The sequence below is a fragment of the Euprymna scolopes genome, chromosome 29, assembly GCF_053919585.1.
Source record: "Euprymna scolopes isolate OS-2025 chromosome 29, ASM5391958v1, whole genome shotgun sequence".
Lineage (NCBI taxonomy): Eukaryota > Metazoa > Mollusca > Cephalopoda > Sepiida > Sepiolidae > Euprymna > Euprymna scolopes.
Genome location: NC_136510.1, coordinates 78,364,687 through 78,381,382, shown reverse-complemented (window position 1 = coordinate 78,381,382; position 16,696 = coordinate 78,364,687). Strand labels below are relative to the sequence as shown.

The window sequence follows — 16,696 nt, the reverse complement described above, 5'->3', positions numbered from 1 at the left end:
GTAAAGACTTGTCTAAGCATAACATCAAAACGTCAAATACTATGTTTTAGTTTTTCAAGAATCACATTACATTTAAAAAGGAGACTCTTCCTTTGCATATCAAATAATTAACATGTCCACTTCTCTCTGCAGAAAATCACACTAGATGACTCGGCTATAAAAAAAGATTGCAAATCATTTTGTATTGAAAAAGAAAAGAAAAAAAAAAAGTTAATTTTCATGCATTGTAAAAGAACAGTTGAAATACTGAAAAAGAAAAACACCTTTCAATATTACAAGGAACTTGTCATTTAAATCAGCCGATTGAAGTATTCAAGTCAAATTATTTTTATAAAATGAGCAGAAATGTGTACAAAAACAACTAAAAAGTTTTGGTCGAGTTAAAAACATTGTGGCACTTACTTTCTTAAAGTTTACGAGTTCAGCTTAAATCAATCTAACATATGGCTAGCATTATGTATCTCAATTGTGATCGGCAACATTAACCATGAAAAATATAGCTCCAATCCCTTTCTATCAACATAGCAGCCTTTAATACACCAGTAAAAAGATAAGTTTAATAAACTTGTTAGAATCCAGTAATAAATCTGAGAACATGATTCGTAATTGATTTTAAATGTGAATTCAAAAATCACCAAACCACTATGATTGCGATTAAAATCCATAATTTGGAAGGGGAAAAAAATGTGATATTTTAATTTCAGTTATATCTTTTCACTTTTAGCCATTTTAAAAGTGTACATGATGCTTTTTGTCTTTTAATTGTAATGATAAAGTTGAATTACATTTTACAGAAAACATGTTTTCTGTTTGTAACAGACATGTTTATTATTGCTTAAACTTTTCTAAATATACATTTTACACCATATATCATACAGCAAAAACTATTGTTTCTAAAACATTTTAGTGTTAACCTTAAAACATACTTTTTTTTTAGAAGAATTTAATCTAAAATATTAGTATAATTTTATGTTCTCTAATACCTAGCCAAATTAATTTTCACATAATTGTAATTGTTTATGAACTTTGAATTCAGTTCCAAAGAACATTTCAATTTAACAAAATGGTTTAGTGTTCCCATTCTTATTGAGTAAATTACTATGGTTTTGTTACATTGTACATTGTCTATTACCATGTTCAACTGTTCCAATAAAGTTATACATAAACAGACACTAATAGTTAAGGGTAGATTTAAAACAGATGCAAAAATATGGTTTACACCTATACAGCGCTCAATGTGTTCTCTGACAGAGTACCATAACAATAAAATAAATTTAGGATTTATTTAGCCATAACTGCCGGTTTCCTGCTTGCTGAGATTCTGTAAATGACTACCACAGTTAACCTCTATTTTTGTTATCATTCCTATATAAATGGATTCTCCGAAAAAGAAATTCTTTGCTTAACATAGATGAGATTGATTGAGAACTACAACAGTATGTACTGTATGATGGTTGACACCAAGCATTATGAAAATAATTTACAGGAGAAAGAAATAAAATTCAATTCAATCCATTTTCTAGGTTTGATTAATTTTTAAGTGTTCAAAGTTTCCAATAAAAATAATGTAAACATACAAAAATTGATTATTTTCATTTGCAATGCCAGATATATTTTTTTCTGTAACATTGAAAACTGAAAGTTAATTTTGACAACAAACTTATGAAGAATTGAAATATTTTATAAAAATTTCATATGACAATTTTTAAATTCATACAAGTTATAAACTGAAAATATTGCTGCAAATCGTTTATATTCACATGTGAGCCATTGTACATTCCTCAGGTGTTTTTCATTTTCAGTTAGTGACTTAAAGAATTTTACACTTAGTCACATTCTACATCTTTTACAAATCTTTGTGTTCTCTATCAAATTCTTTCTCCATGAACTGAACTCATAGCCTTGAGATAAACACCACTTTTAGAGTATCTGTTAACCAACATTTTTGTCCAATAGAACAAATGCTAATGATTATTTACCTTTATGCATGTTTATTGTGGCAGTTATTATTACCCGTGCCAATTGCAGTATTTTTGTGGAAGTGATCAGTGGTGAACGTCCCAGACACACTTCAGATCAACCATTTGTTTGGTTCATGCAATCAACCAATGAGAAGCCTCCAATCTCATAAAAATATCGAATTTTGGATTCCAGTCAGTTCGCTATCAGCCTCCTTCTCGACATGACTGAACCACTGTTGATTGGGACGGCATGGATTCTTTGCCAATTGGATCTACTGCTGCCATCTTTATTCTACAGAATCACTCAACACTAGACATCATAATTGCATTGATTCTTCACCGACTAGATTTACTACTGCCATCTTTGTTCTACAGAAACACTTAACATTAACCCCCCCTATCCTCGACTGGCCTCCAGGCCTCGATAAGTGGGGACTCCTTTGTTTAAAAAAAAAAAAAAAAAAAAAAATGAGAACAGATTAAATGGGTTCAGTTCAATATTCACAGAAGATTAGAAACTAGGATAAAGGCATCTGCTGATAGCTAACATCCAATGGCAGAAACATGAATATAGCAATCATGAATTTCAGATTAAATCGTTTCTAAATATTTTTTTTTTTTTATATATATTTAACAGAACATGCTAAACTGTTGGATTTTGAGACATTTTCTTTTGAAATAAAGTTTACTACAAAAAATAACCTTTTATCCAATTTTTTTAATGCTATGAAAAAACAAAAATACATATATCAGCAAGTGATCCATCTCCTTTAAAATTAAAATATATTTTCAATAAAAGCATTTGTTTCCATTAATGCCAGTATATTTACTTTTCTGTGAAATAAACATATACCAATATAGCATGGTTTCATAAATGCTAGCCAACTTTTCAAATGTTTTGTAAATGTTATTAAAATACATACAGAGAGAAATTTTTGGTATGAAAAAAAAAAAAAGGTTGTTTTTAAATAAACAAAACAAAAATAAAAATCAAGAAAACATTGTGCAAAAATCAAAGTCTGAAAATATAAATTATGCAAATGTCGAATTCAATGGAATCTTTTGTAAAATGGCTCCTTAAATAACCAGCTGAAATTTAATTGGCTAAAATAGAAAAGTACAGTGACAAGCAATATAAAACAATGTTGCAACTTTATAATACAAAACAATTCAAATTCATAACATTCTTTGCAATTTCAATCTTATATATGAAAAACAAATGCAAATTTACTGTATTTTTACATAACTAAACAAAATTGTACAGCAAATTAATTTTAAATTTAGATTATATTTTAAATTTAAACTAAAAATAAAAAAAATGAAAAAAAATGGGAGTAGATTAAAAAAATGCCTATCTTAAAGCCAAAACTATTTTGTTCATGCATAAATTACTTATATATAAAGCTCTTGAAAAGAAAAATTTAATTTTTTTTTTTTACCTTTCTCTGCGGGCTTCCTCATAGGTCCGTTTCCGAACATGGCCAGCTGCAGCTGCAGTGGCGGCAGCTGCTGCATGAGCAGCATGTCCCGGCAAAGCAGCAACAGAAGGTGGAGTGGATGTTGGGATCAGTGTGGCAGTGGTTGCTCCAGCTAAAATTGGCTGACCTGGAGGTGGAGGGGGAGGCATGCCAGGGGCCATGGGAACAGCCATCATATATGGGGGAGGCACCATCATGGGCACAAATCCTGGATACTGATTCATAATTCAGGAAATCTGTATAAAAATCAGATAAGTAATATTATTTGAAAGTCTATAAATAAAAACTTGGTGCTGGGAGGGGATTTTTTTTTTTTACAATATATATTGGAAACATGCTAGTCATTTGTTAAATACACTTAAGTTAGCTAGATTGATACAAAAACTAGTTGAATCTCATAAGGAATAAGATATTTTCAGATGGGTATTGTTTGCTGCCCAAGGCATCTCATGAGTGAAATAGTTCCAGCAGAATTGCACTGTGTTAGCTCTAGAGTACCCTCCCCCTTTTTAGGGCGATATGAATCTTTCATACGGAACCAATCTAGGGTTTAACTTTATCTTTGTGAGGAAACAAATATGAAGAATACAAAAGTCTATTTTTAAGCAGATGTAAGTAATAGAGGTGATAATTTTGGCAAAAGTATGATTGAAGTTAGATTTTTTGTTGCTCCACCTCAAAAAGTGGGGAGTGAGAGTCAGCATTTTTTTGTTTTGGTAGGAGTTTTTTTCAGCAAACACACAAAAAGATGATGTAAGTCTATATTTGTAATGGGGCAAAAAAAAAAAAAAAAGTCTGCTATGTTAAATAATTTTAATAAAAAGATATAGAAATCTATATATTCAGCTTGGATCATTTATCACCCATGAACAAAATTTAAAAGATGATCCTCACAATATATGTTAGAGATGCTTTATCATTTCAGGTCATGAGATAAAAACAAAACAATTTACCAGACAATGTGGAATGTATCCACAGTAGATTAACCTAAGAGAACACAAAAGGTTAAAAATCACTTTTATAATTAACAAGTTTTTCTATGTACAATATCACACATTTTTTTAATGTCATAGTCCAATCATCAAAGATGAAATGTAAAAAAGTAATTGAGAAATAAATCTGATGTTGCATTCATGAAATGAAAAGTTCTAAAATCGAATATAACAATGAATAGAATTGTTGTCAATTTAAACGTGTCATTTTATTTCTTCAAAAGAGATTTAACTGACTAAAATACTTTGTTTAAAAAGGGATTTAAGTTGTCACAAATGTTCCTCTTATTTACACATGACTAAAAAGTTATGCTATTTTTGGAGTTTGTTCATATACAACGGGGGAAAAAAAAAAATAAATAGAGAATATTTTTTACAATATCAATACCAGAGTTCAAATCTCATAAGTCGATAGGATTTTTTAAACTGGATACGCATTTTATATATTGAAAGATCAACAAAAAAAAAAAAAGAAAAAAAAAAAGTTACATAAATATTTACTCATGTAAATACTAAGTAGCACCCCATCTAATTGTTTTTTTTTTTTTTAATATTTTTCTTTGTACTAGCTATAAAGCAGCAGAAGCTAATTAAAATGCAAAAAATTGATAGAACCAGATCATGTACTAACACTGCCCAAGGAACGAGTATAAACTAGTTTTATATAAAATTAAAACCGCAATAACTGTTTTATAGTAAAAGACAATTCTTAATGCTATTAACACGGTGAGAAATAATTTCAAGACAATTATTAATTCATAAACTATACATTCAGAAGGAGGTAAATAGAAAAAAAAAAGCAATATCAAGAGTTTTAATCATATATAGAATAGATATATAGATTGGCAGCTGTTGCTGTTTTCAAGCATACTTTAGTTGTTGCTGCTTGAAATGGATGTAGTCATAATGAAGGATTTGTAACTATGATGTACGCTCAGTGTGTTTACAGTTCAATCTAGTAAACTACAAATAACCAAGTTTTCTTAACATATTTTATAAATACCTTCTAATAAATCAATGCTGTGTCCCAAGAACAGAGAGTACAAAAGACTAAGGAATTATAAAAATGTTTTTCATGCCAGGCATTTTTAAATAATAAAAAAAATGAATCTATTATTGTATTATCTTTTAATGGAAGGGAGTTGTGTAGTATCAGTTGTCATACGACCATCCTCTCAGGAATTATTTCCATTTTTTAAGAGGGTATGGGTAATTCTCACTTGAGGGTGGGGGTAATGTATTGTATGTTCTGTTGTTTTGACCCATCATACTCACAGACATTACTTTCTTTTATGAGACATCCTCTCAGATATTACTTCCACATTTTGAGAGGCACTATACTATATGTTCTTTTGTTTATGATACCATCCTTCTATTATTATCTTTGTTTTTCTTTTTTTTCTCCTTTTTTTTTTTTTTTAGAGGGGGGGAGGGTCTGTTGTCATATCACCCTCCCAGAGATTAATTACCCTTTTCAGTTATTACTTCCCTCTTTTTTTAGGGTCAGTGTAATATATGGTCATTCACCTTGATATCCTAAAAAACTAGCAAATCATATGACTAGATGGAGCACATTTTTGCTAGTTTAATATATACTAGCAGGGAGTCTTGACATTGGCAAAGATTGAGTGAGGATCAACAAATATTCCATAATTGCAATACTTCTGCCATCAGAATTAGTGAAATCATCCATTTTTTAATTAAATTTATTGATTGCCTGCTCTAGTTGGAAACCCACCGCAGTATACCGGAAGCAGTTTTACATGCCTCACCACAGTGACTTAGTTCACAATACATTGTAGTCTACATTTTGATTTTCTAAAATTAAATTTTTATAATGGCTTTAATGAAAATTTTAAATGCAAAAATTAAATATCTTGGTTCAATTATACTCTAAACAGAAACATTCATTTCAAATGCGCCCATCTTATCAAAGAATCTGTTGATTTTATATGTCAGGTCCTTCTGCTAGTATGGTAATAAAACTTCTCAAATGCACTTGTGATGTTAAGCTATATAAGGGTGTTAACTTTAGTCAAAATCGGACTGTTCTTTTTTTTTTAAATCAGATTTTGTTGATTATCAGAGACATTCCCACACAAAACCTAGAGTACATTTGTGTGAAATTTCCAAAAATTGCTCCAGCTGTTTCAGAGTTCAAAGGAAACACACACACACAAAGTAACTATTATATATAAGTAGAGATAACAAATATTGAGCCTGCAAACCAGGAGTGATCATTATAAAATTATAGAGAATAAATTCACAATGATGTCACGACTTCAATCAATTACCTCGTAACCTTTATATTCATATAAAACTTCATTGTTCTTATATAAAGGATTGCAATGTTTGAAGTGTGGTTATAGGTATCACTTTCTGTTTGACCAGCTGTTGATATTGAAATTTCAAAGAAAACGTTGAAATATCATGTCTCACAACCTGTTAAAAAGATGGACATCTGTCTCTTAATATGATCAAACACTATCAACCTGCATAGTGGATAGATTTTTGTTTTTAATGGAAATCACTCCAGACAAGGCATTGAAAAGAAAAAGTGACCGTGTTATTTAAAATGTACATTTAAATATCGAGTGTGGTCAATGTTTGGGGGTTTGTGTGTTTTTTTCTAACAATGGATTGTTTTTCCTATGGTAACAACTGGTTTAAGTTTAAAAACTTGAAAATTCACCTACTAAAATAAAAATCATTCGCTTTCTATAAAATATATTTTTTTATTTATTTTTGTTTTAGATTTTCCAAAACATTTTTTGAGTAAACTACAATATTAGGTAAGTTCCATCCTTCTTTGTTGACATTCTTTGTCAGCTGATTTGATTATATATGAATGCTCTGGAGAAAAAAAAAAAAAAAAAAAAAAAAAAAAAAAAAAAAAAAAATCACTTCTAGTTAATGTTTACCAGTTTTAAAATATTCTTTTATTCTGAAAAATAGCCAAGTATGTTTGCATATTTTATAATTGGTAAACATTAACCAGAAGTGACTTTCCAGGGCATTCATATATATCAGATGAGATGACGATGAGTATCAACAAAGTACAAAACTTGATTTTAACCAGTTGTTTATTTAAAGTAAAATGGATTTCAACCAAAGATGAAAAGTTTTCAAGAAAGTTTAACAACTGTTCAATTAAAATTTACGCTTGTGTACTTTTAGCCAAACCAGAACAAACCAAGGACATGAAATTTCAATGGAAAAATTTTACACATAAATTCATCATATTAGTCAACATCATATAAAATATATTTGTTAATACTTTTTTTATACTCTAGAAAATGTTTGGAACATTACGAGAACAAAAAATCAGCGACTATGCAATATTAGTTAAGAAAAAAAATTACAACAAATAACTTTTACCAAATGCGAATTTATTGATCTGCATAGCTTTTCAGTTTTGGAATTATTTTAATTTAAGCGTTTGAATGCAGATTATGTAACAACAAAACAGGCTTGAAAAATTTTTTTTTAAATAATGCAAAGTTACTTGATGTGATGAATCTTCAGTCATACTAAAACACACACACACACACACACACACTAACTCATCAATCGATCAGATATTTACTTTTCAAATTAAAGGACCAAGACTGAAAAGCTACAAATCAATGAAAGATTAAATTTTCTTGCAATAGTTGTAAACTTTTTGGTACTTCTGCTGCTTACGTTTTTTTTTTTTTTTTTTAAGATAAGATTTTCAAGTCAAGATTCAATTTTTACGGTTACCTTTTTTTATTAAATTGTTAAGTGAAACTACAGAATAGTTAAAGCCCCTTCCATCATTAATAACAGATTTCTAAATAATAAAGTTAATTAAAAAAAAAAAAAAAAACAGGCCTTTATGTTTCTTAAAAGATGTTTATCATAATTTGTTTTAGTTCATATTTAACTTTTGATTGCTTGAAAAATAAAAAAAATCATGACAAATGTTGAAAAAACAAGAATTCATTAGCATTTTAAGTCTGACTAAATCAAATTTAAAAATATCTAGAAAAATAATTATCCGTTTTCTGAAACTATTTGAATGTCAACTCGTAAATTAAACCCTTAAAAATCTCAAGAATAAAGCATATACATTTTCTTTAACTAAAAATTGCCTAATTATCCACCCCAAAAAGTGGGTTAGTTTAAAAAATGTTGGCAATCATAAAATGGCAACTGATTTTCAGAAAGTATGAATCACGCAAAATGTAATAAAATAGGAAATGCTTATTTAATTAAAATATTTTTGAATGGACACAACTAATAATTTATTTAAAAAATGTTTCATATTTAATTTGGTATAAGTTTTTTGTTTTTTTTTTTTAATTCAGTAATACTCTAAAATTATTGAGGACGTCTGTATACCGAGGACTTTCCTTAGTATTCAAAATAAATTTGTAAAATATTGTTCAAAAAGTTAATTTTAGCAATTACATTACTCAATTTTTCAGAGTCTCAGATTTTTCTGAAATGATGGCAGTGTGAAGTAGAGATGGGGTAAAAGAGAGTGCAAAACCTGACTTCTTTTTCGTAAAACGCTGTCGATCCGTACCTCTTTAAGTAAATCATTTAGTAAAAATTCTCATTCATTTAATTATTTTTTAGTAACTCTAGTTTTCAAGGTTTTCATTCATTAATTTATTTATTTATTTATTTTTTAAGATTATAGAAAAAATTTCATACACTATTGTTTACACATTCATGCATGCAAGGAATAATTAGATAGAAAATTTATGCTAAAACTATTACCATCAAAATAAATATTTTTGAGTTCTGTTGATTTCATTATCATAAACTGCTGAGGCTTTTTTTTTTGTAATGTTCCTAATATTTAAAAAAAATTCTTTTGAATTTTTAATATCTATTTACATAAAAAAAAAAAAACAATGCCTTTTTTTTTTAGCACTTAAAACTACAACTTTAGTAAAAGATGTTTTTTGTTTACATAAAATAATATACTTTCACTATGATTAAAAAAATAATGAGTTAATTATATTCTGTGGTCATAATTAAATACTGAAAATGTCATTAAAATTGGTTGATTTTCTGAATTCTGGTGAATTTCTTAAAGTAAAGGGAGAGATCAAAAATATGTATACATTTTGGGAGTCGGCCAAAAATGGCCGAAAAATCAAGTTGTTTTTTAAAACGAAATTACATTTATTAAAATCCATTATTTCTGAGTAACTTTTTTTTTTCCAGAAAGATAAAATCCTGAATTTTATCATATAGAAAACAGAATAATGTAAAACTTTTTCTACTATTTTTAATTAAATTTTAAATGTTAAATTTTCCCAAAAAGTTAATTGACATTTTTTGTCTTGCACAAAAAACGTACATAAATATTTTAAAAAAAAAAAAGGTTTTTGAAATAATTTATTTATTTATTTATTTATTGTCTAAGATTTAGGATGATTTTCTAAGAGAATATGCAAAAATATTATAATATAAGTACCTGGATTCCACTTATTCATATATGTAACCAGTTATTTCGTGTCAATCTAGAGTCTAGATCGACACTGTTTACGCTTACGTTTGATAAGAAGTAAACTATGGAAGACCAAACAGGCCAAAAAAACTTATTTTTCAGTGACGAAAATTTCAATGTATTATTAAGCTGAGGCTGGCCAGTACCAGATGGGTGACCATTTGTATGAGTTTGGTTTTTAATGTGGGGTTTTAAAATGGGGGGGGGGGGGCAATTTAAAGCAGAATAAAAAAAAAATTATTTCAGCGCGTTTGGTCCACCGTAGTCGAAAGGCGGAAAACGTTTTCAAACGGGATCGAAAAAAATGCTATTTTTAACACAAAGGGCACAATATTTATCGAATTTTTTTTTTTTGGGTATCGATTCTTCAAAGCATGCCCTGTTTAATAATGGTCATGCATTATTCGGCTCACTAAAAAAAAATTGTTAATTTATTTATCAAAGATTTTAAAATGGCTTTTTTCGTATAAATATTAAAAAAATTTTTTTTTGTTTTGCTTAACTTAAATTAATTATTTTACTTAACATATTCACCGAATTTCACACTTCAAAACTCAAAAGCGGGATAATTAAACACAATCGAAGTTCTGATATTCAGACGTCAAAATAAGGTAGGCAAACAATTTTTTTTTTTTTTTTTTAATCTATAATTCTGTCCCTTACAACAACACAATATGTTGTGTTCAGTTTCAGATGATTATTTTAAGCATATTTGTTCCCACTTCAAAACAAGGGGGAGTTTTGTAAGCAAAAAAAAATATATATATAAATATCGTTTATGAAAAATAAGTACACCGTTATAAAGTTCATTCTTCTCTTAATAATCGCTGAAAATTTCGTATTGATCGGATAATTACCTGATTTTTGGTAGATTTTTAAAAAGACGGTCCGTCAAAAAGTACTGACCTGGCCCCCCAGTTTTGGCGGTGCCTAATTCATTGCAAGCACAGTCTGTAAACTACAGAAGTATCTTTCTTTTTCTGTTAAGTATATGGCACAATCCAAAAAAAATTATTTTAATTAATCACTGTAAACAATTAGTATATTACAAGATTATAAAAAATTTAATACATAAAACATTTTTAGTATTTCATCCTGACATAAAGAAAATTCTAATATAGTTTAAAATTTTATGTAATTTGATTGTTAGTTTTATAAAAAAAAAAAAAAAAAAAAAAAAAATTTAGCAAAACAGCAACTATTATAGCGGCGGACAAAATGGAGGTGGGTTGTAAGGCTTGTTTTAACAGTGTCTCTCTAAAATTCTACCAAAAATCAGGTAATTATCTAATCAATATGAAATTTTCACTGATTACGTGAAGAACGAACTTTATAAAAGGTGTAAAGATTTTTTATATTTAATATATATATATGATGATTGCTGCATCTTTCCAGATGATCGCCGTCACACGGAGTTCTCCCAATCTCGTTATCCATGCCATCTCAGATGACTCTGTACTCTTGCTGCAAATTTGCACATCTTGAAGCAGATGTGACATAGAAATTAAGCAATTTCCACAGAGTTGACTTACTCTAGAGGTTGAAGAGTATTGAACAATCACGTCTTCACAAACCAGCAATAGACTTGCAAACTTTGCTGCATGTTAAACAGATCGTTTGGTTCGGACGAATAGGTGCTAAGTTGATCTGAATAGGAGTTTGTGCGACTTAGGAGAGGACAACTCTTACAAAAAATCTATAGTCAAAGCAATTACCGGTCATCTTGCAATGGCTTGTCACTGGGTTATTGGTGCGGAGGCTTAGAGAGTGGCAATCGTGTCGTACAAGCGCTTGTCACTTTAATACAACGATGTACAGATGTTACTTGGGATCTCATATATATATATGTCAAAGCAATTACAGGGTGTCCACAAAGTCTGGCTACTTAATGTAGTCAGACTTTGTGGACACCCTCTGTGTGTGTGTGTGTGTGTGTATGTATATATATATATATATATATATATATATATATATATATATATTTCAGAGGAAACATAATTTAATTTAAATACCAAAAAAAAAACAAGAAATGGGCAGGTGAAATTAAAATTTTTTTTCCCTAAGGCCTTATCGTCTGACCCTCTAAGAGGAAACGTCAGAATGATAGATTAAAAACTAAGAAAAACGAATGAGGGAAGAAGGGAATTTTAGTTGCAGTTGGAAGAACAGTGGAGAAAAAAAAAAAAAAAAAAAAAAAAAAATCTCACTGTTCAGGTGGTTTTAAATCAATGAATATCTCCAACTGATGTCTAAGAATCTTTTGTCTACACAGGCTAGGTCGAGAGTTGTTAATAACTAACGCCTCAATGATATTGAGATGATAGTTCGACCTAGCACTGTATAAAACAGAAAACCACCCATCGGAATATTGATCGGCACACCTATTTATACTCAACAGGTGATCGCCAATGGCAGACTCATGAGCCTGGGAGTGCCCGGATGCTCTCGAAACCTGGTGTAGTCGAATATCCCGAGGGATATGTTGGGATATTCTCATTTCTAATCTTTGGGACGTTTTGCCAACGTAGTCAGCTCCACACTGACAAACGAATTTATAAACAACAGAGTTCTTTTGAATGGTTGGCAAAACATCTTTACGAAAAGAAGAGAAAAAGGTTCGAGTTGTGTAAACTACTCTAAGCATAGTAGCTGGAAAACATCGTTGAGTAGCAGAAGAAATCCTTTTAACAATATGAAGGCCATCAGGACCCAACCATGGTAATTTTAGATAAATGGGACAACGTGATGGACCAATATGTTTACCGCTATTAAATGTAGTAATTTTACGTTCAATAGTAGATTTTATTATATTAATGGGATATCCATTATTAAGAAAAATAGTTGTAATTTCACCAAGTTCCGTATCAAGACGGTTTGGTGAACAAATCATAAGTGCACGATGCGTAAGAGCGCTAATGAGGTTTATTTTTCTAGACTGAGGGGCAAAAGAAAACCAATTAAGATAGAGCCCTGTAAATGTAGGTTTTCTATAAACAGAGGTCTCAAACGTAGTACCAACTTTAGAAACACGAACGTCGAGGAATGGGAGAGAGCTACAGTCTTCAACCTCCATAGTAAATTGTAAAGATGGATGCAGGTTGCAAAGAAGACCAAGAAACTGTTTAGCTTCGCTCCGAGAGGGAAAGCATGCAAAAGTATCATCAACGTAGCGTGTATAGAATGCTGGCTTAATAATTTTGGAAAATAATTCGTTTTCCAAAAATCCAACGAAAATGTTGGCTAACGAAGGACCAAGAGGGCTACCCATTGATATCCCATCAATTTGACGGTACATAATGTTGTTGAAACTAAAGGAGACTGATTTAGTAGCAAGTTCCATTAGTTCAACAAAAATTCGTTCAGGAAATTGTGGAGATTTTATCGTTACGTAGTAAACACCTTTTTCTTTGGGCCATGGTTTGGAAAGAACTATCTTTCTTTGATAAACTCCGTTTTTCTAGGTTTTTATCCATCGGCGATAATTTTACCCGTATTAAATGTACTTCTTCTTATGATAAATATTTAAAAAATTTAATTACTAAGAAGTTTGGGATTATAACAAATTTGGATAAACATATATTTAATTATTCTTCTTATGTTTTGTCCACTACAGAAGAATTTGTTTTATCTGCTGGCTTACAATTTTGCATTCCTCCCCCTTCTGTTGATAAAATCTCAGTATTTAGTGAAATTGAATTATTGTATACTCAATTAAAACACCATTCGCCTATCTCTACTGATGAATTAACTAGTGTTAAAATTCAGTTGGGCGAATTAGGTCGGAGGTTTTCTGCCATAAATACTAAATCTAGTGATTTTGTGTGGCAGAAAAATCATTTTGAAGCTGCAAAATTAATTAGGTCTAATCCCGACATTTACCTTTCTCGCCCGGATAAAGGATCGGGCGTTGTTATACTTAACAAAACGGATTATATCTCCAAAATGTTACAAATCTTGGACGATAAAAGTAAGTTTCTCCGTTTGGGTGATTTATGCCATGATGATACTTTTCGTATGGAAATAAAAATCCAGAAAAGATTTCTTCAACTTCATAAAAGCGGATTTATTTCTAAGGAGATTTATGATAGAATCCGACCCATCGGTTCTCAAAGGCCTAGAATGTACGGTTTACCCAAGGTCCATAAACCCAACATTCCTTTGCGACCCATTTTATCTATGTTGGGTTCTGCACAACACGAACTTGGTAAATGGCTAGTTGACCTTCTTAAACCTGTGCTTTCTTTTTATTCGGTCCATTGTATCTCTGATTCTTTTCAATTCGTATCTCAGATACAAAAATTACCTTTATCTAAAAATACCGAGTTCTTGGCTTCCTTTGACATTAATAGTCTTTATACTAATATACCTTTGGATGAAACCATTGGTATTTGTGCTGACTATCTATACCGTGGCCCCTTAAAATCTCCACAATTTCCTGAACGAATTTTTGTTGAACTAATGGAACTTGCTACTAAATCAGTCTCCTTTAGTTTCAACAACATTATGTACCGTCAAATTGATGGGATATCAATGGGTAGCCCTCTTGGTCCTTCGTTAGCCAACATTTTCGTTGGATTTTTGGAAAACGAATTATTTTCCAAAATTATTAAGCCAGCATTCTATACACGCTACGTTGATGATACTTTTGCATGCTTTCCCTCTCGGAGCGAAGCTAAACAGTTTCTTGGTCTTCTTTGCAACCTGCATCCATCTTTACAATTTACTATGGAGGTTGAAGACTGTAGCTCTCTCCCATTCCTCGACGTTCGTGTTTCTAAAGTTGGTACTACGTTTGAGACCTCTGTTTATAGAAAACCTACATTTACAGGGCTCTATCTTAATTGGTTTTCTTTTGCCCCTCAGTCTAGAAAAATAAACCTCATTAGCGCTCTTACGCATCGTGCACTTATGATTTGTTCACCAAACCGTCTTGATACGGAACTTGGTGAAATTACAACTATTTTTCTTAATAATGGATATCCCATTAATATAATAAAATCTACTATTGAACGTAAAATTACTACATTTAATAGCGGTAAACATATTGGTCCATCACGTTGTCCCATTTATCTAAAATTACCATGGTTGGGTCCTGATGGCCTTCATATTGTTAAAAGGATTTCTTCTGCTACTCAACGATGTTTTCCAGCTACTATGCTTAGAGTAGTTTACACAACTCGAACCTTTTTCTCTTCTTTTCGTAAAGATGTTTTGCCAACCATTCAAAAGAACTCTGTTGTTTATAAATTCGTTTGTCAGTGTGGAGCTGACTACGTTGGCAAAACGTCCCAAAGATTAGAAATGAGAATATCCCAACATATCCCTCGGGATATTCGACTACACCAGGTTTCGAGAGCATCCGGGCACTCCCAGGCTCATGAGTCTGCCATTGGCGATCACCTGTTGAGTATAAATAGGTGTGCCGATCAATATTCCGATGGGTGGTTTTCTGTTTTATACAGTGCTAGGTCGAACTATCATCTCAATATCATTGAGGCGTTAGTTATTAACAACTCTCGACCTAGCCTGTGTAGACAAAAGATTCTTAGACATCAGTTGGAGATATTCATTGATTTAAAACCACCTGAACAGTGAGATTTTTTTTTTTTTTTTTTTTTTTTTTTCTCCACTGTTCTTCCAACTGCAACTAAAATTCCCTTCTTCCCTCATTCGTTTTTCTTAGTTTTTAATCTATCATTCTGACGTTTCCTCTTAGAGGGTCAGACGATAAGGCCTTAGGGAAAAAAATTTTAATTTCACCTGCCCATTTCTTGTTTTTTTTTTGGTATTTAAATTAAATTATGTTTCCTCTGAAATATCTCCTTCCATTCTGCTGTACCAAAAATTTACTTACATATATATATGTATATATATATATATATATACACACACACACACACACACACACATACATACATACATTTTTTTTCATACATAACCTTACCAATTTTGGGTCACTCTTGCCCTTATGATAAAAAGCCAAACTTGAACAACTTCCTGTATGAGAGAGATGAGGAAGAATGTAGAAAAGAAACAAACAGCAGGTCTTCACATTCTTAGACTGAAACTCTGAATTTTGAATGGGTTTAATTTTTCACTTTTTGTGTTTTCAATTGTGAAATTCATTTAATATGTTATAATGGATTATTATCTTTCGGATTAGCAGTATAGTATATAAAAAAATTATTTTTCCGAGAAAAAAAAACAAAAAACAAAAAAAAAAAAAAACATGACTTAAAAAACTTTTTAAATAAATTTTATAATTTTCCTTATAAAGCCCAATGTTGCCAATATATACCATTAAATAGAGGATGCTTTAACGAATCGATACTGTTACGGACCGGTATGAAGCAGAGTCGGGGTGGATGTCCCCTGGTAAGAATCTTATGACTCTAGGTCAGCACTTCACCCTACGTCATCCGTAACACAATATAAGTAAAAATAAAAATAAAATAATGACAAGTAAAGTGTCGGCCACGATTTATGACCTATTTGACTCATTGTCTGAGGTTCTCATTAGCACATTTTGTTCCGAACGATTCAACCTCAAAGCAAGAATGACAACGCTAGAATCTTAAAACCTGAATTTTATTCAACATCCTTAAATTTAATATCACACCGCAATAGGTTGAGGTGAGGTCGGATGATAAAAAAGAAAAGAAAACAAGGTGACAAAAAAAATAATAATATAAGAGAAAATGTATATACCAATTCCATTATGGTATGACAGTTCGGCCAAGGACAAGGAGCGGGGATATTGGGATGGGGAAATCATAA

General features: G+C 30.6%; 1 protein-coding gene across 2 annotated transcripts in view; it reads right to left on the bottom strand.

Annotated features, from left to right (window-relative positions):
• Window positions 1–16,696, bottom strand: part of LOC145252736 (uncharacterized) — an 81,176-nt gene that overhangs the window by 52,980 nt on the left and 11,500 nt on the right. For both annotated transcript variants that reach the window (XM_080112603.1, XM_080112602.1), the window contains exon 2: window positions 3,401–3,675. In XM_080112603.1, the coding sequence (XP_079968729.1) occupies window positions 3,401–3,663 (263 nt within the window). In that variant the 5' untranslated portion in view covers window positions 3,664–3,675. The remainder of the gene's footprint in view (window positions 1–3,400; window positions 3,676–16,696) is intronic.